General features: G+C 38.1%; 1 protein-coding gene across 1 annotated transcript in view; it reads right to left on the reverse strand.

Annotated features, from left to right (window-relative positions):
• The window catches only part of ADCY2 (adenylate cyclase 2), a 205,016-nt gene that overhangs the window by 26,965 nt on the left and 156,409 nt on the right, over positions 1-21,642 (reverse strand). The window contains exons 16-17 of the mRNA XM_059855000.1: positions 9,772-9,909; positions 870-989 (exon numbers count right to left, since the gene is read on the reverse strand). Of these exons, the coding sequence (XP_059710983.1) occupies positions 870-989; positions 9,772-9,909 (258 nt within the window). The remainder of the gene's footprint in view (positions 1-869; positions 990-9,771; positions 9,910-21,642) is intronic.

Below are 21,642 nucleotides of genomic sequence, written 5' to 3' on the forward strand. Positions count from 1 at the left end.
TAATTTTTTATGCCAATCTATCAAAGGCAAATTTTCATAGACAAAAGAATTTGTTTTCATACTTTAAAAGCTATAAATCGTGAAATCAGGACACACCATTTTGGTAATGGTCTCATTATTTCACCGTGGAGATGAAATAAACTCCCTTTTCCTCCTGCTGCCACCAGCTTATTCACCCAAACCCAGCTGACCTATTTTGACACAATATTTGGCTTGACATTTTCAACTGCAGGTCTTTTGTAATCCTTTAGGAATCACTGCTCTCCAGGACACAGGTCCCACTTTTTTGCACATATGTCCTTCCCCCTCCTCCTGCATGTGCCGTTGTGCTTTTGTTCACACTCTCCTTCAGTTCAGTTCAGGTCTCCTAAGCAGTTTATATAGTGGCACATGAGAGTTTTATTTCCACCCCTCTCACACCAGCTTTCCCAAAATATGCAATGACAGAAGTGTGACAATTTCACATTTGATGGAAACGGTGAATATTTTCAGGTCAGCCACCTGAAAATATTCCCACCATGGGAAACCTGCCTGCAGAATAACCTGGCTTTCGGTGCACAGTCTGTTTTACAGATGCTGTGTGTTATCTTGATATTCTGTAATGTGTTAGCATGGGTGAATTAAGATTCCTTGTTATTATGCTGTTTCCTGCTTTTTTAACCTGACATTCATTAAAACCTCTATTTTCAGAAGTACTAATCTCATTTAGCTTCCCACTTACTTCAAATGCAGTTGCAACTGACTAAAATAAAAAAAACCCAAGCTTTTACTGCAGTCTCAAAAATGGGTGGGTGTTTAACTTCAAGCAGATCTGGTAACAGTCAATTTAGCATAATTGTTGTAAACAAAGAAATGTGAAATGAACTTACCGGTAGGAAAAAACAGTTATTTTGTATACACCACCGTGTCTGATTACTTGAATTAGGAAAACTTGCATTTGATGAATTAAGAACTGAGGGAAAGGCTATCACAGCACTATCCAGGAAAAACTAGAAAAAAAAAAAATCAACATATAATCCATTAGCATGACAGCTGTTTAAGGTCAAAATAGAGAACAGAAAGGGGGGAAGCAGAGAAAGCCTTACATTTAACCATTTAACTTTGGTATTTCACTATCTTTTGTATTTTAATTTGAAATAGGAAAAGGAAGATGACATACCATGATTCCTGCATTCTCAAACAAAAACAACTGTGCTAACTTTCATCTGACACTTTCTACTTGAATAAAAGACAAAAGGCTCTTTGTTGTATTACTTTCATATATCAGAAGTTCACACACCCAAGAGACAATAAAGAAATAAACTCAATACGAATAATTCCTGGATTTACCTCAACTGAATGTGCTATTTAAACAAAGGGAGAATTAAAGAAAGAATAAGAAGTCTTTACAAGTTGGTTTACACAGATACAATAACATCATAATGCTGACATTAATATCGGGACTAATTTAATTGAAACAGAATAGTGGATCCAGTTATCTCTTGAGGCATCAAATTCAGCCAGTAATCACACAGGAAACCATCATCATACAGACCCCCTTGATGCAATGATCTGGTGCTTTCTTAACAATTTAGATTTTGGTGACTACATTTATTCCAGTAGTTTGAATCTCAACATTTAAGCTGTTTCTGCATTTAATCACTGTTCATGGCCAGTTTGCTTGATTTTCTTCTTGTCATAATCTCATCCTTCAGTTTTCACATAGCTTCTTCCTCTCCCTAGTATTTAAAGTCCTAATATTACTTTCATCTCAGGCTTCATTGTGGTAATCAATCTTGTTTCCTCCCTGAAAACAAGCTCTTCATTCCTCTGGTTAGTCTAGTAGTCACCCTCTATACATATTTCTTTCCATTCAACCTTCTGGATGACCAAAACTGCCAACACACTTCCCAGATTTTATCAGTGAGTCATGCAATAGCACTAATACATATTCTGCAGAAAATATATTATCATACATCCTAGAGTCACAGATCTTTTAGGGTTGGAAAGGACCTCTGGAGACCTCCAGTCCAAACTCCTGCCATGGCACAGTCACCTAGATCAGGTTACACATGAGTGTGTCCAGGTGGGTCTTGAATTACTCCACACAGGAAGACTCCACGACCTCTCTGGGCAGCCTTTTCCACCCTCAATGTAAAGAAGTTCTTCTTCATGTTGAGGTGGAACTTGTGTTTTAGTTTATGGCCATTGCTCCTCATCCTGTTGCTGGACACCACTGAAAAGAGCCTGATACCAACCTCTTGACACCTGCCTTTGAGGTATTTAGATGTGTTGAATAAATTGAATATAAAAACTGAATTTAGATATCTAGAACAATGGTCCTTTGCTCACAGCAACAAAACCTTAGTAGCTCACTGTACCTCATGCAGCTGGGGCTCAGACAGCTTAACACATTCTGTACATTGATATCACCCCAGCTATTAACACCATGCTCAGCAAATGTGAGGTGGCCTTCCTTCACTGGGACTCACCTAGGTAAATGCAGTTCATACTTACCATGAGTTAAAAGCAGTCACATGGATGGTTATTGTGATTGAGCTGAGTTGACATTAAACCCACCTAATTAATTAAATTCCTGAACTCATTGCCTATCCATGTGATGAGCTTCCAACATGTATCAGAATTTCTTGTCACTAATCTGTCAAACCAACCATAATCTTGAGCTTTTTACTAATAAATTTCATCCTAGTTATTTTCTCAAATCCATACCTGACTTTTTCCTTTCTAAAATCCCAAGCCTTACCTCACAGACACTGACTGTCACCTTAACTGATTAGCAAATTTCATAATCCCTCTTACACACTAAGTATGAAAATCCACATTTGCCACATGTGGTTGACCAGAGTAGACCTCCAGAGGTCACCTCCCTCTCACAGGCTGTTCCCTGCAGGTAGTCACTGAGTAACCCACCTCTAAATTTTTTCTCCATTTCTGTCTTTACAGTTACAGAGAAAACCTGAACTGCTTCACTCAGAGCAACTAAATGTGGGTCAAAATGGTTTATTGATTTACTAATGTTAGATCTGGTCAGTCATTCAGTCACAGTTCTGCACAGCCAGGTCTTGGAAACGTCCAAGGACAGAGAACCACAATCCCCCTCGGCAGCAGTCAGCACTGTACATGCACGGTGACTTCTTTTATCTTTCTGAAGACTATCCAACCTCCCATGCCACCACCTGTGTTGAGTGCCCTTTGATATGTTTTATAGCTCTGCAGAGAAGAGTCTGAAGCCATTTTCTCTCTTAACTCTCCTTCAACAGAAGTCCAAGATTGTGGGTTTGCAAAGGTTATCAATAGGCCACCTACTACCAACACCAAGCTGGCACTCACGTGTGTTTATGAAGTTGCACTTTTGGGCTCCCTTGCTTTGCCAACTTAACTGTGTTTGTGAAACTGCATATAATTAACCTGCCATCAGTGAACTACAAAGTCAGGATGAGTGTGGAATCCTCCGAATCTTATCCCCTCAGGGAAATACCCCACGCTGCTACAGACGAGGATCAGTATCAGAAATATAACAGATAAACCATGAAAACAGACCCTACAAAACACCTACAGATTTTGAAACATCCTTCTATGACTGATCCCAAAGAGCTCTAATGACGTGCACATGAAGAGAGTTACATGCACATCTGCCTCTTACAGGATGTGGGGGTGAAATGCACACACTCCTGCTTCTGGCAATGCAGGTTCCCCTACTGGCACATGCTGCTGAAAGGAGATGCAGGTACTCTATGAGCACCTGTGCACCTCCCTGCAAGCTGTCAATGCACATGCTGGAGAGAGAGCCCTGCAGGTTTGTGTGCAGGGACAAACCTGAGCAGTGGTCCCTGCCTGTCCTCTTGTCCCAGCCCTTGCTGTTGCCTGCCCATTTGCATGGCAGGCAGCTCACAGTATCTGACAGGCAGGCTGCTCTTGCTGGCTGAAGCAGAGGTGTGATGCCAGAGAGGTGACTTATTACAGTGTCAAAATAGTTTTTTGACAGTCATCTGTTTCCACTCATAGCTCTCTGCTCCTGTTACACATTTCCACATTGCCCAGAGATGCTGTGGAGTCTCCCTCACTGGAGATGCTCAAGAACTGTCTGGACACAATCTTGTGCCATGTGCTCTAGGATGACTCTGCTTGAGCAGGGAGGTTGGACCAGATGACCACTGTGGTCCTTTCCAACCTGATCCACTCTGTGATTCTGTTTCTTTTATACTTCTTTCACACTATTTCCTTCTTAAGCATTTTCTGAAGTTGCTTGGTTACTTTTTAAGCCAGCTGATGCTTGCCTGCCTCTTTTAACAGGAACAACTTTGGACAAAAGCCCTTCAGACAGCTTTGAGGATTTACTCTCCCTCCCTGCCTCCAGCTATTTAATTACTTCTTTTAAGGGCATTTGCCAAGAGAACCACATCCCACTAACAGTGCATATACTTTTTCTGTAAACATGAAATATTTAGTTTCAGAATCCCACTTTTTGCATGTCCCCACAGCAAAAATTATATAACATGAAGAACTCAAACACAATTATATTATAGAAACACATATGGCATGCATATTTGTATATGTTAATTCATATTATAGCATTTTTATTTGGGTTTTGAACCTTGCACAAAGCATTTCAGACCTATGTTACCTGCATACACAGAACTGTATGACATATGGTATATCTATGCATATATTAATAAATTAAAAAAGTAGGAAAAAAAAGGATATTGAAGTGTTGTCACCTGCCAAGAGCCAAGCAACACTTATTTCTGAATGATGTGTTTGCACTTGTCTTTCTTGTCTCTCATCAGTTACCTACATCTGCTATCATGCTTTGAAGATACATATTGTTCTTCAACATAGTATTTTTTGTAAAAGTAGGTTCAGTCCTACTAAGCAGTCACACCCACACAAATGACTCAAATGAAAGCAGTATTTTTTATGAATACCAATGTTTGCCAGGGAACGTCTGAGCATGCTACCATTACGTTCTTATTTTAACCTCATATATTCTGACAGTGTTTTCTTTTCTTGTGTTCACATGACCTGCAATCCTCAGCTGTGAGTTTTCTGCCTCACATAATGAAAATAACTGCTTTCAATGGGAGCCATGTGGCAATAGACCTTCCCCCCAAAACATGGGATAAGCAAATTATTGCATCCCTTTTGCTGTCTGAAAACAACAACATAATACACTAGTTTAGCTCTCATTAAAAAAGAAGCCATCTTTCTCACTGAGGTATGAAAGTACTTGGGTGTAGAATGCATTTCACAGCTTCCTTTGAAAAATGGCAATTCAGTTTTATTCCCATATACTCACAAGAATGCCCCAAGAATAGTGTGAAAAATCACAAATTCTAGTATCATTCCCCCTCTTCCCAAGCTCAAAAGGAGAGGTTTAAGGACAGCCTGGAATGCTAAGTTCCTACCAAGACTATTATGCATTTTTTACCAAATAAAGGTGATGCTGAGATATTGGTAAGTTGTAAAAGGATAATGAAAATCCAGAGAGTACTGGAATGCATTTAGCAGAAATTTTAGAGCATTTTTCCTCTGAGTTGGTAAAAGGCTTCTTAACATCAAAGTGCTCATGCATCTGTGTTATTTGGTGTCTTGTGGCATAAATGGATCAAATTAAAGTTGTTCAGTAACTTATTTTCTATGAAAGTTTGTGTGCCAAGTGAAAATGCATGTCCGTCTTTGTGCAACCATGTACTCAATTCCTAGCCCCCTGAAGAGGCAATATGTAGTGGCAAGTCACTGCCTTGTTCAAAGCTCCCACCAACAGGAAAGATGAGGAGCCTGCTGGCCCTTTACAGACTCAGACAGCATGATTTTTGTATTTGACAGCGATATGGAGAGATGCTCACTTATAAAGGCAGTGACAGCATGACTCTGTCTCTTCCCACACCCTTGAAAGAAACCAGAACTGCTGTAAACATGATTTCAGAGCAGTGTCTCGCCTGCTAGTGCGTCTCTGCTAATCTCTGTACCTTGACTGATACTGATTTAAGTTCCTTAAATACTGGAATAGGTTTGTGACTAGGCCCTGCAAGTACCACTTAAATGACATTTCTTCAGCTGTGCTTTCTCCTTCCAACTCCCTGGCCAGGTCAACCTCTAGACAGTGTCTGTTTATTCTTCTTGAAAGAAATGCATCAGGCACCCTCCAAAACAAGGTCTTCAGTGTGCCAGGCACTCTGGGATGTGTAATTAAACTGCATCTGCCAAAGAGCTTAACAATTAAAAATACAAGTTCGCCAAGGGTCAGCACACTAAAAGGAAGAGCTATTAAAGAAACCAACTTTCCACTATGAGAATGAAAGCAGGTTTGATTAATTATTTGTCATTATTTGAACACAGGATCATTCACGACTTAGAGGGGGCCAATACTTGTATCATTTAAGGCAGTTTGGGCTCACAGATGTACAATAACCAATGGAGCAAAAATACTCAAACTTCTCTCAGTATTCACATTCCTAAACACGTGTACTTTGAGTTGCTAAAATTCACTGGATGACAAGACAGGAAAACAAGCAACATCTAGAGAAGGGCCACAAAGATTATCAGAGGGCTGGAGCACCTCTCCTATGTTGACAGGCTGAGAGATCTGGGGTTGAGGAGCCTGGAGGAGTCTCCAGGGAGACCTCAGAGCACCTTCCAGTACCTGAAGGGCCTAAGAAAGATTGGGGCAAACTTTGTAGCAGGGTCTATTGTGACAGGACAAGGGGTAATGGTTTTAAACTAAAACAGGGTAGATTCAGACTAGATATAAGGAAACATATCATGAGAGAGGTGAGGCACTAGAACAGGTTTCCCAGGGAGGTGGTGGATGTCCTATTCCTGGAAACACTCAAAGTCAGGTTAGGCAGGACTCTGAGCAATCTGATTCAGTTAAAGATGTCCCTGCCCATGGTGGGGTGGGGAGAGGGGGGGTGAACTACATGACTTTTTAAGATTCTTTTCAATCCAAACTGTTCAAGGATTCTATGATCCCAAATGTTAAAGCTGGTAGTTAGAGTAATTAAGAGTTAGGGGGACAGTAAAAGCTTGAGATCTTGTTGCTTGTGCCAAGAACCATTCATATATTTGATGCAGAAGTCACTGAAACCAAGAGCTGTTGCAGGACTCTTTTATCACATGCTGTTCCTTGAGATCTAATGAATCCCAGAGGATGATAAGGCACAATCATTTGATGTACTGTATGTAGTCATTCATTCAGTTTTCAAGTATTAACCCTTCACAATCATGCAGTCCTACTGTCTCTCTGGGCCTCCTGTATTGCTCCATGCAGGATACTTTCTCCTGATCCGTTTAAGGTAGATGAGCTTGACAAAACCAGCTTTCCTCAGCCACTGATAGATGTCTTACTGTCTGTCTAGCACCAGATCTAATGCTTACCCTCTCCCTCCAGCTCAGAACTATTTGATGCTTGTGTGACATTAGCATATTTTTAACTTCCCTCTGCTGATCAGGACTACATGTCTCAAACCTGAACAAGAGATTTAGACATCAGCTGAAACAGCTAATTTCAAATAAAATTGCACCCCCACTCTTCTCCAGTCTCCCTTGACCATGAAGACTGAGTTTTACTTGGCATTTTGGTCTTAATGATGAATTATGAGGTGTGGCATGGTGAGACACTCTTTATCTCCATTAAATCTTAATGGGTACATTTTGCCTTTTGCTACTGAAATGGTTCATGGAAGTAAATGCTGTTAACGGACTCTGCTATTAAGTACATGTTGCTTGGAGATATAATAATGATACTTCAGAGTCTCTCCCACAGTTTGCTAATGCAAAATTCACAATCACATTTAAAGTCATTTTTGCTAGTCAAACTATTAAGGTTTAATTTCAAGGTGGGAATTGTACTTAAAATTATCATCTCATTAATATCATGGAACATGAGTATTTGTAACTCTGTAACATTGTTTATAAGGCACCAAGACCTTAAAATACAGCCTATTATGTATTACTAAAACACGAGCCAATAAAATGAAAACCTTTTTCTAAAAATTATGTACGGAACAACTCCTTTTTTTTTGCTAGAATGTCTTTTTACTACTTGAAGGCCAAGTTTGAAGTGGGCTGTAAGCACTGGAAGAACTTTAGTCTAAGTGAAAAACAGTTGCTGACCAAATCTCCTTTTACATTTTTTTACTTAATAAATAACCATATGCATGAAGTCTAACTCAACATATAATTTAAACCCAAGCAGGTTCTTTCTTTTCTTCTGATATATTCACAGAGTTTTAAAAGAAGAGAAAATCTAGCCTGATCTTCATTTTACAAGTTACTAAATCTCTGAGGTTTTTCCTGTTGTATAACTTTTGCATGGCTAAAGGTTATAATTCAAAAAGAATTTTCAGCTAACAGAGAATCAACAGCTTTTCCTTGCTAACTGCTTTCACTGATGAAAAGTCAATTTATATTCAGTTTCATATTATTTTCAGCCACTGCTGCTTTGAATTTCTCCTCTCCCAGCTTTACACACTAAATTCACTTAGGTGAATTTTAGATTTTGGAAATGGAATTGGTTTTGTATTTCTCTTCTCTCCTTCAAAAAAAGCAGAAAAAAGAAAGAACAGAAAACCAACATTAACAAGACTAGAAAAATGTAACAATAAAATGGAGAGAACACTCTACCAGCGATTTCAAATGTTCATGTTTAAAAGCCCACATTACATCATTTGTACAAGTTTAGTTCTTAGTGTAACAAGTGATTCATTAAGGGTCCCCTGAAATGTGGGAAAACAAAATAAAACAGTGTAGGTATTATCAATCTCTAAGTCCTTTATAAATCCTAAGTAACAAACGTACCAGCAACCCAAGCAAGCATTAGGGTTGCAATTTCAAAAGCACTGAAATGTGAACCTCACTCACTTGAAATGTGAATATTCATGCATTGATGTTGTGATGAAAACATTGCCTAAATAAATGTTAGAGTTCCCACTTTGCAGATGCAGAACTGAACTGGAACCCTTTCACGGGTTACAAACAGAATCCGCCTTAGCCAACAGGACAAAACAAAGGAAAACTTTTGATCCCATGTACTGCTCATCCCATTAGACAACAGACCCTTCAGACTAAATGAGATCATTAAGATTCGTGCTTTAGGCAAACTAGTGACAGATTTACTCTATAATTTACTCTATAGTTGCAAAGGAATAATAAAATGACATAGATTTTCTCTGTTAGGAGAGAAAAGCACAGGTTGAAATCATTTAAGTAAACATAAACCCTAATGAATTTGTAGGTCAGTACTTTTGAAGTTTTGACATAACTTTGAATTTATTTTCTTATTTTAAAAAAAGACAAGCATGTGAAACCAATAATGTATACATTAGGATCATTTTTGGGGTCAGCAGAGGAGCATCACAAAACTGAATAAAGCTTAGTTTGTTTCACACAAAGTCTTCCACAAATCCCGTGAGGAGATACTTAATTCTTTCAGCAATGCTGCTTTTGTAAGCAATGCACAGATGACTAAGGGACTTGTGCAATTCAAACCTGAGATTTCATTGTTTTCTGTTCATTATAAATAATATTTTCCTTTAACAAATTTATCCAGCGTCTGAGGTCTTGTTGAGCATCCTGTTTGCAGAGGTCTCCATTACTCAGTATGTTCTCTTTTGCTCTGCTTTACATTCCTGTCTCTGGCAATTATCATGCAGGTTCCTGGCATAGCAACAGGCCATAAATTTTACATCTAAACAAATACTGAATAACAACAACAACAACAAACCTTAAATGGACAAAAAAACAGAAAAAAAATACCCTTTTTTCCCTTACCATGTTGAATACAGCCATGGTTAATATTATAGCAGTGGTTGTCAATGTAAGAGTGATCCTTGGCCAAGGACGGTTTGCAATTATTCCAGATGATTTCAGGATCCACAACAACGAAGCTGATGCTTTCTTGCTACATTGCTAAGTACAAACAGTGTGGAAAAGAGAAAAAAAAAAATCTTTAGTATATTTAATTAGTACAAATAAGGGTAGAATTAAGATCTCAAGACTGAGGGCAGTAATAATCTTACAACATTGCACAGAACTATTTAACTATTACAGTCTCACGAGAATGACAGATCATGATTAAACATGAACATAAAGAAAAATTTATTTAAAATATCTGCCATAATAGCACTTAAATAATTATAATTTGCAACTACCTTACTAAACATTCAATACATATTACTAATAATAGCAAAATACAGAGCTGACAACAGTGTCATTACCTTTAACATCATCAAAACCCTTGAAACTGAACTAACCTGCCTTGTCTGAATTGAAAGAGTCATGTTTAGTAGCCTCTGGAAACTTCAAAATGTAAATAATGAAGACTCTGCAAAGTCTTTGACACAGAATAAAGGCTAGATGTATCCCTGGCAGCCCACAGAACAGGAAAGCTTCCAGGCTTTTCTTTCATCTTTTTGGAGTCTTATTTGATAATTAATTTTAAATGGAAAATCACTCAGCAGAGCAAATCAACCTTCCCTAAATCTATCTAGAAGGCAAATAAGCATTTCATAAAAAACTGGATGTAAAATTTGACACAAAAAGTGAACAGAAAAATTTTCTTATATAGCGGCAAAAATTAACAATAAAAAACTCTGACTCGTTTAATCTGCTTCTAAGAAGACGTTGCAAAGTCTCCATTCATACATGCACAGTGCCGAGAGGCACAAGAGGCTCACAGAGAGTAAACAACGATTTGTGACACATCCAATAAACAGTAATTTTCCCAAAACTTTAGCAATGAGGAGATAAGGTTGCCTAGAAGCATCTTGTGCCCTTTCCAAATGTCAAATTCAGTTTTATGGAAAACCCTGTAAAAAAGGCAAAGAAAATTTAAGGAACATGACAATCCCACAAAAATAATTGGTTTTTTTCAACGTGTGTGTTCTATTTACTTAATATTATCCGAGATGGCTTTGCATATTGTTTTCACCCTTGCCCCAGCCATCAGCAGAGATACAAGCTCAGGAAGTCTCAAAAATGGGAACTCAAGCATGAAAAACTACCAAACATAGGACTTAATTTACAGCACTGATCTATTTGTTCAGGTTCAATAGCTGTAGCACATCATGCTAAATTACACCACTGTCCTACACATAGGGTGCATTTTGCATGACAATCTTTATCATACTTCACATAAGTATTTTGCTCCTAATTATACATTATTTGGACAAATGCATTGTATGTACAGAGGTTTTTTGGTTTTTTTAATATATATTGTTTCCTTTTATGACAGGGAGTTTTGCATACTCAGTTGGACAGATTCTGAATTCAGTTCCAGGAAGGTCAAAACAATCACTGGAATCTTAACGATGGACAAAAAAAAGGGAAAAAAACCAGGCAGCTTTTATATAAACATTACTCCTCTCCCTTACTAAAAACCTACCCAAAAACATAAACTCAAAGGACGTGAATTTTTGAACAAAAAATTCCTGCTCAAAAGCCTTTTTGAACTCGCCAACCTTGTTCTTCAGCCCTAAGTACACAGCAAATTTCAAGATAATTTGAAACTACACATAGATTTCACAAAAGTTTTGTCATCCCTCCCACTTCAATATAGTAAAAAGCACAAAGCATTGATTGCTGCTGTTGCTACAGGAGGGAAGTGTTCCGATGGATGCAGGGAATGGATCTGTGTGAGAATGAATCATTCAGTTATCTGTCTAGTCTGCCTAAAACCCAATTAGTCAGGGAGCATGGATTTATGGCAAATTAAAACAGTCATGAAATCATGCCCTAATTACTCTTTACCTGTATAATAGCTCACCTGGAGCTTTACTACAACTTAACCTACATTGTTCTGTTATTTGCTTGGAAATTCAAAAGCAGCTGGATAAGTTTAAATTACATTAGACACAGAAAACCAGACAAGTACACTGAGAAAGTACTAGGAATATAAAATAGCTAAGAAGTTACATATATATATATATATATATATATATATATATATATATATATATATGTAAAGCTGTACACTGTGTTCTTTCTGAATTACATTACATTACATTACATTACATACTGTTCAAGGAAAGCCTTTAGGATTAGAAACTCCAAGAAAATAAGCTAATGATGGAAATAAATTATATAATCTAAACAAGAAATAATGTATCATGAATTTTACAGGGTTTATGCTACCTGATGACAGGCTGATCAAATCAAACACAAATGGTGATGATCAAAAGGCCAATGACAGTTGATGAGTAACATCATCAACAGAAGCCACTGAATTTGCAGCTTCTAAGATGACTGAAAGAGGTTGCTGCAGTCATGATTTCTGATGGGAAACCTACCAAGAAGCTTCAATGAAAAATCTTCCTTTCTAGGATGCCCTGCCTGCCTAAAAGGCTAGCAGGCTAGCACAGGATAGTAATTTTGCTAGTGGGCAGAAACTTGGATTTGTGTAAAACACGATGGTTTATCTTAAGGGAAAACTGAGATGGAATTTAGGGGATGGGACACAGGAGAAGAAAGGAAGGCGTAAATGTGGATCAGAGATGTACAAATACAGATAGATGGTGATGAGAAGGGATGAACGGAAATGGATGCAGGTGAAAGCTTTTCTAAATGAGTCTTTTGCAGATAGTTAAAATTCTATCTCTAACCATCCTTTATGTAAGTGCAGTCCGTATTCTGAGCCTGCATGTGTGTGAATGGCAGCAAAGTTCATACAGGACAAGATGGCAAGGGGCACAGGATGGGTGCCACTGGAGAGAGATCATGTAGGTGAGCAACTGAGGGTGTCAGGAGCTGAGCTGTCTCAGACCAGTCCCTGAAGAGACCAACAGCGTGTGTGGGGGAGTGTGTGTGTGTGTAACCACAAAGAAAATTCAAACAGAACTGGTTGGCAAGTAGGAGATCTACATTTGGAAAGACCCAAGGGTTGAGCTAGTCACTTTGTAAAGGGGGCAGGGCCTGGGTATGGATATTGTATTGACCAAAATTCCACATGCCAGACCCATGAGTGAAAGTGTGCCTGTGGATGATGACAGTCAGGAAATGTATATCCCATGAGACCTGATCCTCCAGAAAGAAGGATCTAGACCATCAGTGTAGATCATGTTTACATGGGTGCTGTAATAGAGCTGTTCTGTTTGTGGATCTCTGTGATTGGTCCTCTGTGTATGGCATATGCCCATTTTCCTAGGAACACATGCCCAGCCCCATGAGAGGTTGCACCTTGGACTTCAGTGAGAGTGGGACAAGAGGATCCCCTCCCTGGATTTTGAATTCCATCCAGTTTTCCTTCAGTGGATCAGGAAGGAGCACTTCCCAGCTCCTGACCTCCACTGGACCCAACAAGCTCTAGCAATTTTGAATTTCAAAACTTTAAAAATCACAGCACAGTAAAAAACGCAAAACAATGTTGCAAAAAAGGTGCTTTCATGTTTTAGTAGTGCTATGCAACGTAAATTGAGTTTTCTCTACTCCTATGAACAACTTCTGTTATTTTAATTCTGAGGATAAAATTAACTTTTGCACAGAAAAATCTCTGCTGAACTCCAGTATCTAAATACAAGAATGTTGGCATCAAATGATGGTGACTTTTCAAACTTTTCTACTTTAACATCAATGCTTCCAATTGTTAAATTTGAACTTTCTTCGTATTTGAAAGTAATAATTGAAAAAAATTACAGTATAGAATTGCTGAGACTACTTAGCAATGCCCATGCTGAGAACAGCATGTATTGCTGAGAACTTCCTTTGTTCTCATAGTGCCTGGAAAACAGGTACAGGGTTATGTAACTTCCGTACTAAAATGCCTTGCAATAAATCCAATTTTTCTTTGCTTACAAGATTTTTGAACAATAACACCTGACATTGCTAATATGTTTTAGCAAGGAAGAACTTACTGGACTGATTTGCTACACTTCTTCACAAAAATGTTTTCCTGCTATCATTAAGGGAAAAAAAATACCAACTTTATCACTTAGAAAAGTCTGGAAAACAACATAAATTTCAGGAAACAATATATCATTCAGACAATGTGATTAGTCAATAAAGAGATTCCATTATTTCCATTGCTATTCCTAAAATGGCAAGACACTGATGGCTCTAGCCAGAAGAACAATGTGAGTTATGTTAAGAGTACAACTTTTAAAATTAAGTTCTAGGTAGTTCCTTCCACTTGTCAAACAGAAGCACAACAGAGTGACGCATTTCTTATCAGTCTGTTTAATGCACAGCTCTGAATTCTGGAGGGGGAAGACCCCTGTTTATTTGGCACACCTGCCCTTCCCACCTTATTTATTAATCCAGTGAGAGTCCTGAAAGGAAAACTTGTGACAAAACCCTAAAACTTTTTAAGCCAGTGAATAGCTTTCCTTGGAAAACATGAAAAAATACACTGTTGAATAGTAATTCTCTGTATGAATAATAAATCTGCTGAACTTCATTTCACTTTTGAGCAGTCCAGATCCAGCCCATATGTAGTCCTACTGTAGCATTTCAGTACGGCTGAAAATCTGGGGAATCCCTGGAAGCAGAAGGGGAGGGGTGGGGGTAATCATTAAAACCACTCCTAAAACCAGATTTAGGCAGGTTTATTTTGCTGATTCCATCATACATTTTTTATTGCAAATGTTATGTCTCCTTTGCAATTTTCTGAATAAAATGGAGAATGAGATTAAAGAAAGAATCAGCTGTTGAAAGCATGCAAGTTGGATAAAGCTTCCGATCTCAGTAGCATTAGAGAGTATCACAATGTTTATTCTAAGTGGAGCTTGCAGAATATGGTTCAGTGTTTATCATTTTCTGACTAGAAATAATAGGTATTTGTAGTATCAGAGGTGACTAATGTATTACCTTTTCATCTGAACATGTTAAATCTGATATGACAGCACAGCAGGATAATGAGTAATAATGTATTTTGAATATTCAGGACATTAAAAATGTATCCTGTGTTGTCTTTCCACACACAAAAACCTACTTCAGCATTTAATAGGATGAATGCTGTCTTTCTGAGTGGGATCAAGGAACTGGTGCGAGAACTAATTGTGACAGCTATGTTCTAGATGAAAGACAGTGTTTCAAGAGCTGTCACACTTCTCCTTCACATGCTAGTTGAGGTTGGAACATCTTCACTGAAAACTTCTTATTTACAGAAAGCCAGTGAATCAGATTTTCTATAGTTCTATTGTTGCTCTTTTCATTTTGCATTCAAATACAACTCGATATTTTACCAATACCGATGCTTCAAAGAACGCAATCGAGAGAAAGAAAATTCACTTTTTTTTACATGTTTGTTTTCATTCAGAGTTGTAGAAGACATTGAAGTTCAAACCCAAAGAACTTGCTGACAAAAATTACACTTACCTAAGCTAGGAGAAGGGGGATTTTGCTGCACAGACACAAGCTTTTACTTTACATACTTATTAATGCTACTAATGTTGACAAAAAGGGCCAAAGTACTTCTAAAACAAGTACTGTAACACCAAGATTTTGAATTTCATGGTGGCACCTGTAAATCTAAGCCAAGAATTTTGAATCATACAAAATGCATCCAGGTGAAAACCCTACTCAATTTCTACCTCATGCAAGTGACTGGACAGAATCTGGAATCCTGAATAAAGAAATAACAGCAAAAACTAAAGTCAGCATCACGTTTTTAATTTCACGATATTTGCAGCGTTAATTATCCTTTACAGCAGGCCATGTTAAAATGGCCATGTGGTTCACTTCAGCTGTGTCATCCAAAGGAAAGAACATGTCAGTGTGATGCCTAGAGAGGCTGATCTGGAGCAGAGGCTGGACAGAGTTAAGAAGGAATAAAGTAGATATTTATTAGAAGGCCTGCAAAGGCTGCACCCTGGGCAGTACAGGTGCATGGCCATGGCTCTACCCAAGATGGACAACCGGTCACGACTTTTCACACTTATATAAGTTTTGGTCCATTTATATATTGGGGTTAACTATCCAATTGCAGCTTCAGGCTATGAAGTCTCATCCTCCCAGATTGCTCTCCTCAATTTGTTGCTGTTTACACTTTTTATGCCCGAAGCTGTGGCTATGTCCTTGGTTCTCAGGCTGGAAAAAGATTGTTTTATCTAACTAAACTGAGAACTTGCTAACGTGCTGTACGAAGTTCAGAGTCACACATTAAAGTGATGCAGAATCTGAAAAATATGAAAGCTAAAACTTAAGGCATCATTTCCCCTCCACAGAGGCTTGACAAAGCCTTTACCCTGTCGAGTCTCTATTCTAAATGTCTTCTAATAATAGGTAATTATAATAGATAAATATCTAACAATAGTAAATACCTTAAACCAGTGAATATTTAACAGTAAATACAAATATGCCTTTAAGCAGAGTTCAGTCCTGGCACTTCCTGTGCTGCTTTCCTCACTCAAGAAAACACAATCACTGGGTTATATGCTACTTTAAGTTAAGATGTTTTCAGTCCCTCCCATCAAAGTTTTACTTTTTCTCAGGAAAAATTTAAAGAGCCACAAGTTTTGGGAAGAATCAAACCCGAATGTCATTTTAAGGACAATACTCAGGGCACTGAACTAGAGGAAGAATTTCCAAATGCTGTGTTCTACATCGGCCAAGTCTCAATCTCCAAGTGAGATTCTACCATCCAAAAACTGTCTCACACAACAGGAGCTCTGATCTGAACCCATATTCCAGTACTAGCACATCACAGGTATCAGCTCTCAGGTAATACATGTACAGACAATTGAAAACAATCTGGATGCTCTCTGCTTTCCTGCTTTTTAATAATCATAGGAAAAATTGTTTGTACACAAGGAAGCACACTTGGGTATTTGAAATTAACTTACAAGCTCATCATGGGCAAACACATTAAAGGGCAGAATTGCTGCATTTAAAAATTTATTAAAAGAGAATTTTTTTGGCAAAGCAGACATAAAGAATGTGGCTTTCACCAAGTTAGGAGATTCTTCAGCTGGCTTCAATCATGTAACTAATGTAAACACGTAACTCAAGAAGCTCAGTAAGAAGAAGAATTTTTGTTACTGAAATCAGTATACTTATAACAATTCCTGAAGTCTGAACATGGTACTTAACTAAGTGGTGATGGATTTGCTGTTGTAGTGCCTCTGCTAGAGACTCATCAGAATGACTTTTAGAATTGATGAGCCTCTTTCATGGACCTTCTTTCATGGACCCTGCTGCAGGTGCCAAAGTGCTTTTTAGGTTTTCCTTGCCTAAACATCCCTGTTTTAATCTTCATTCACAGGCAAAGCCTTACTATTGAAGAAACAAAAGGGCCTAGATCTTTCATCTACATCTGCATTAAAAGATACTCATTTCAAAGGTAAAATTCCAGATTGAAAATAAGTTTCAAGTAGTGCTGGTGCTGACATTCCTCCCCTTACAGAGTTTTCAAATATCTTATGTGTACACAGTAGCTATGACTGTACCTAAGGACCAATGCCAATTGCTTTAGAATGAAATTTAAACTCCTGCAAAAAAGGTAAAGATCACTCTGTATGCAGTGATGTGGTGTAAATAATGTGCTCTCTTCTAGCAGGAATAATGTGCTCTCTTCTAGCTCATGTGCTGGCTGCCCTTTGTCAGAGACTTCAGTAACCTCAAATCAGACCATCTTTCTCAAGTGTGAAGCCAGTTGTTTTCTGCTGTTTATTCTGTTATTGTGTTCTTCTAATTCCATGACTCAATTGGGCATCTAAGAGAGACTATAAACATGTCCAGATGAGATGACATTACTTCTATCTTCTCTGTTAACTTTAGTAGTCAAACAAGTTTGCAAGGTTTAAACCTATATAGCAAAAAAACCCCATTTCATAGTAATAAAATGTTACTGGCACAAAGAGAATGTCACATCAGTTTAGTGCATGAGACAGTCAGTACTTGCACCAATGCATAAAGAACATCTGATTGAGAAAAATACTTCTTTGGCCAGCTACCTCAGCTACCCCAAAGATCCTTCCTTCACATGCTTATTGTGGGCTTTTTGCCCACTGAATGCATTACATCTTCCAATGTATCATTTAGGTACCAGATGATTGCTTCCTTGCCTTCACAGCAGGAGGTAAAACACATCTAAATCTTACCAGGTCTGAGGCATTTCACATGCATTCTATGAACTCATCTGTACTTCAAGAAGATAAAGGGGAGACACAGAAAATACATGAGCTAATCACTGTCCTCTGTCTCTCTAACTGGGAAAGAAACTCCTCAAGGAAAAGTCAAAGAAAATATTCAAAATTAATTAAAAAGAAAGACCTACATTTAAAATATGAAAAAATAAGACAAAAATAATCTTTACGACCAAGAATACTCATACTCTTTAGGATTATCTCTGAATATTGTGACTATCCAAAAAACAAAAACCAAAAAAATTTAATAGGCACAAAAAAAGTAATTAGAACATAGAAGAAATAAATTCCTTTCAAATTTCAGGATATATGCCATTTTAGCTAGGATTGCGCAAGATTTAATGCCCATGGGCAAATGACTCCTTCTGTGAGAAGTGTCAGCTCTTCCTGCCCTTGGCCTGTTTGCCCAAAACCAGCAGGGGATGGCACAAAGACAGGCTCTGAAGTCTATAACCTCCTTATTTGTGCTACTACAATGCTGCATCATTTGATGGAAAAATTCCTATTCTTCTCTAATGGCTGAATTATGACTTCACCCCAGACTGAGCTGGGCCACGCTGCAGTGCTGCTGAACAGCAGAATCAATTAATAAACTCCGAGTAAAACACTGAGCATAAATCTCTTCTTACAATATTGCAATTAAATTCCATAAGAGCCAGTAATTTTAGCATTACAGTCTGGATTGAGTTTTTTTGTTTTGCCAATGAAACGAAAATCGTAAAGAGAAATTTGTTCAATGTTGGTTTTTGTGGGACTTACTCTGTGGGGGTTACAGCCATTTGTAATTGGTGAAGACAGAGTGCCAAGTGTCAAAAGTACTCAGACAAGCACACATTGATAGCCAGGTGTCCTAAACTGAACTTAGATTTTGCTGTCTTTACTGGCATTTCAGGTCCCACTCTGTAAATCCTGTAAGAGTCCTGTAAATATTTGACTGCTACTCCAGGTCTATGTACCAGGCAGGTTCTGGTGCTCAGGTTGGTGGAGAGGCTTGACCCTGGCTGGGCACCTTGGGAACACCAGGGCAAGAACGAGCCCAACATGTTGGGCAGAGAGAGGAGGAGGGAACACAAAGAGAGAAACAGAAGAGGGAGCCCCAAGGATGGAGGAGCAGGCACTCCATGCTGGAGCAGATGACTCATGGAAGCTCATGGAAGATCTGTGCTGGAGCAGGTGATGTTCCTGAAGGAACTGCAGCCTGTGGAGTCCTGAAAATTGAGTAGGGTGGAACTAGGAAAGGAAGCAGCAGCAGAGAGAAATGCCTATGCACCAACCACGCTCCCCTACTTGCACTGGTTGACAGAAGGAAGAGGACTCTGGAGCAGAGAAGTGAAGGTAAATTTGGGAAAGGGAGGCTTAATGGTGTGGCTTTAATGTTTGTTTTTGTTTCTTACAACGCCAACCTATCCTAATTGGCAATAAATTACATCAATTATCCCCAAGTTTAGTCTGCATTTTCTCTGAAATAACTGACCAGTGATCTCCCTGCCTCATCTCAAGCCATGAACTTTCTGATTGTTATTTTCCTACCCCATCCTTCTGAGTGAGGCAGAGTGACTGAGCAGCAGGGTGAGTGCCTGGTAGCTAACTCACCACATTTCATCTCTCAGGATCAGACAAGCACAAAAAAATTCTTGGGTTTTTTGGTGCATTTTTAGATGAGAGATATTTGGTGATTTTAAACTCTGTAATTGTGTGCAAGTGCATGTACACACAAGCAAATCCACATTTACTACATGCCTTCTATAAGGGAATCCAAAAGGTACCTCTTTAGAAAAGGAGGAACGAAAAAACCCCAAACAAACCCAAACTTATTCAGCCTTAGTTAACAGTGTCACTGTTGTATGAAAACTCAGATACCAATATTAGTTTCTTTGAAATTTTAGACTTTTTCTTCTAAAAAAGCCCCATTTACAGTGATGAGTCAGATAGTGCAATAAATATGTTACCAAAATATAACATCGGGTGTCACTGTGGTTAAAGCTGCAAAACAGTGCTTGGATTTTGACACAAAGGAAGAAATCTTAGGGAGAGAACAAGGGAAAGGAAAACCTACTGCTTGTTTTATTAGCTGTTTCCCACCTTGTGGGGAAGACCTGGATTCTTGTCACCTTAAAGTGGGTTCTTGTCACCTTAAGAACTACATCCATGCACACGAAGGAAAGACAACACTGCATCAACTATGGTCATAACTTTCTGAAATCTTCTTAGCAGCACAGTTTCTGTATTAGTGCAGCTGAACTCACAAAGACATGGACATAAATAACTCCTCTTCAACTGGTTTAGGTTAGAACATGACAACTGGCAAGTCATCAGAAATGCAATGATAGGTCTCCATTGCTATTTACAGTATTTATAGTACTTATAGCAATGTGGGCAAAAGACACTGAAAACAGGCAAAAGATATTATTCAAATGGCACAAATCTACAACTCTGACTCGGCATATTGCTTAGCCATCCCTTTAAATGCAGAAAAATGTATTTGTATTCCTCCTAAGTAACACTATAAATAAAAGCCCCAGGAGAATGTATGTGCCAGCACTTCTTGATACCACTTAATTAGCACCTCTTTTTCCTACTGGAAAAGGCTGGCTTTTCTTTGAAAGATATTTTTTAAATTTGCTTTTTCAAGAGTAGTACTCTGACTTCATGATTTTACTCTCAATTTACCGTCAATAACAAGCAGAAGTCAAGTATAACATTACATGAGAACTATTTTTTCTGTTAAGTAATAGCAATACCTCTAAGACCTCACTTTAATGATTAAAAATATTTAAGAATATCGTTACAATATATTTAATTCCTGAGCAGTGGCAGCATCCCTAACATACTGGAAATGTAACTGAAATTTATATTAATTATATTTTCTTAAAAACATGTCCTGGTTAATTACAAGTCTCGTAAGAGAGAGGAATTATAAAAACCTACTTCCTCTGATTTTTTCTTTAACTACCTTGTCATACTGTTTTACTGCAAACTGAAGTAATTGTCTTTCCACTGTGCTTTTTTTATAAAAGATCTTCCAGTTTTCTCTATGTGAGCATATGCAAAGACAGAGCAGGAGAAGTGGGAATGCCATATGCAAATTGCATTCACTTTCTTACAAATCCTGAAACTCCTTATCCTTATCATAGATGGAGTTCTATGTTGGGTCTTTTTGAGAACTGAAAGGGGGACATGCTGAAAGGCAGAATGGTTTGCTCAAATAGTGAATTAAATTCTTAAATTCAGCATAATACTACATACACTAATAGGTATTATAATAACACCTGGACCACACAATGACAAAACTGGAAATTTACTAAAACATTTTTATATTTCAAATGAAATTGTTATGGTGAAATATTCTTTCAACTCAGAAAATGGTCTTATATAATACTTAAACAAATACACAGTCCTGCAAATTAAAGCAATCATAAGATGAGTCACCTCCTGTAAGCACAATAGCAAAAAAATTTTTTTAAAAGGCAACCTATCAAACTATAATGAAAACCTCTCAGATGATCCAGCTTCATATGAGAAACAGAATATTAGTGTCAGTATAGACAACTACTGCATTGGCATT

This window comes from Haemorhous mexicanus, chromosome 1, assembly GCF_027477595.1.
Source record: "Haemorhous mexicanus isolate bHaeMex1 chromosome 1, bHaeMex1.pri, whole genome shotgun sequence".
Classification (NCBI taxonomy): Eukaryota; Metazoa; Chordata; class Aves; order Passeriformes; family Fringillidae; genus Haemorhous; species Haemorhous mexicanus.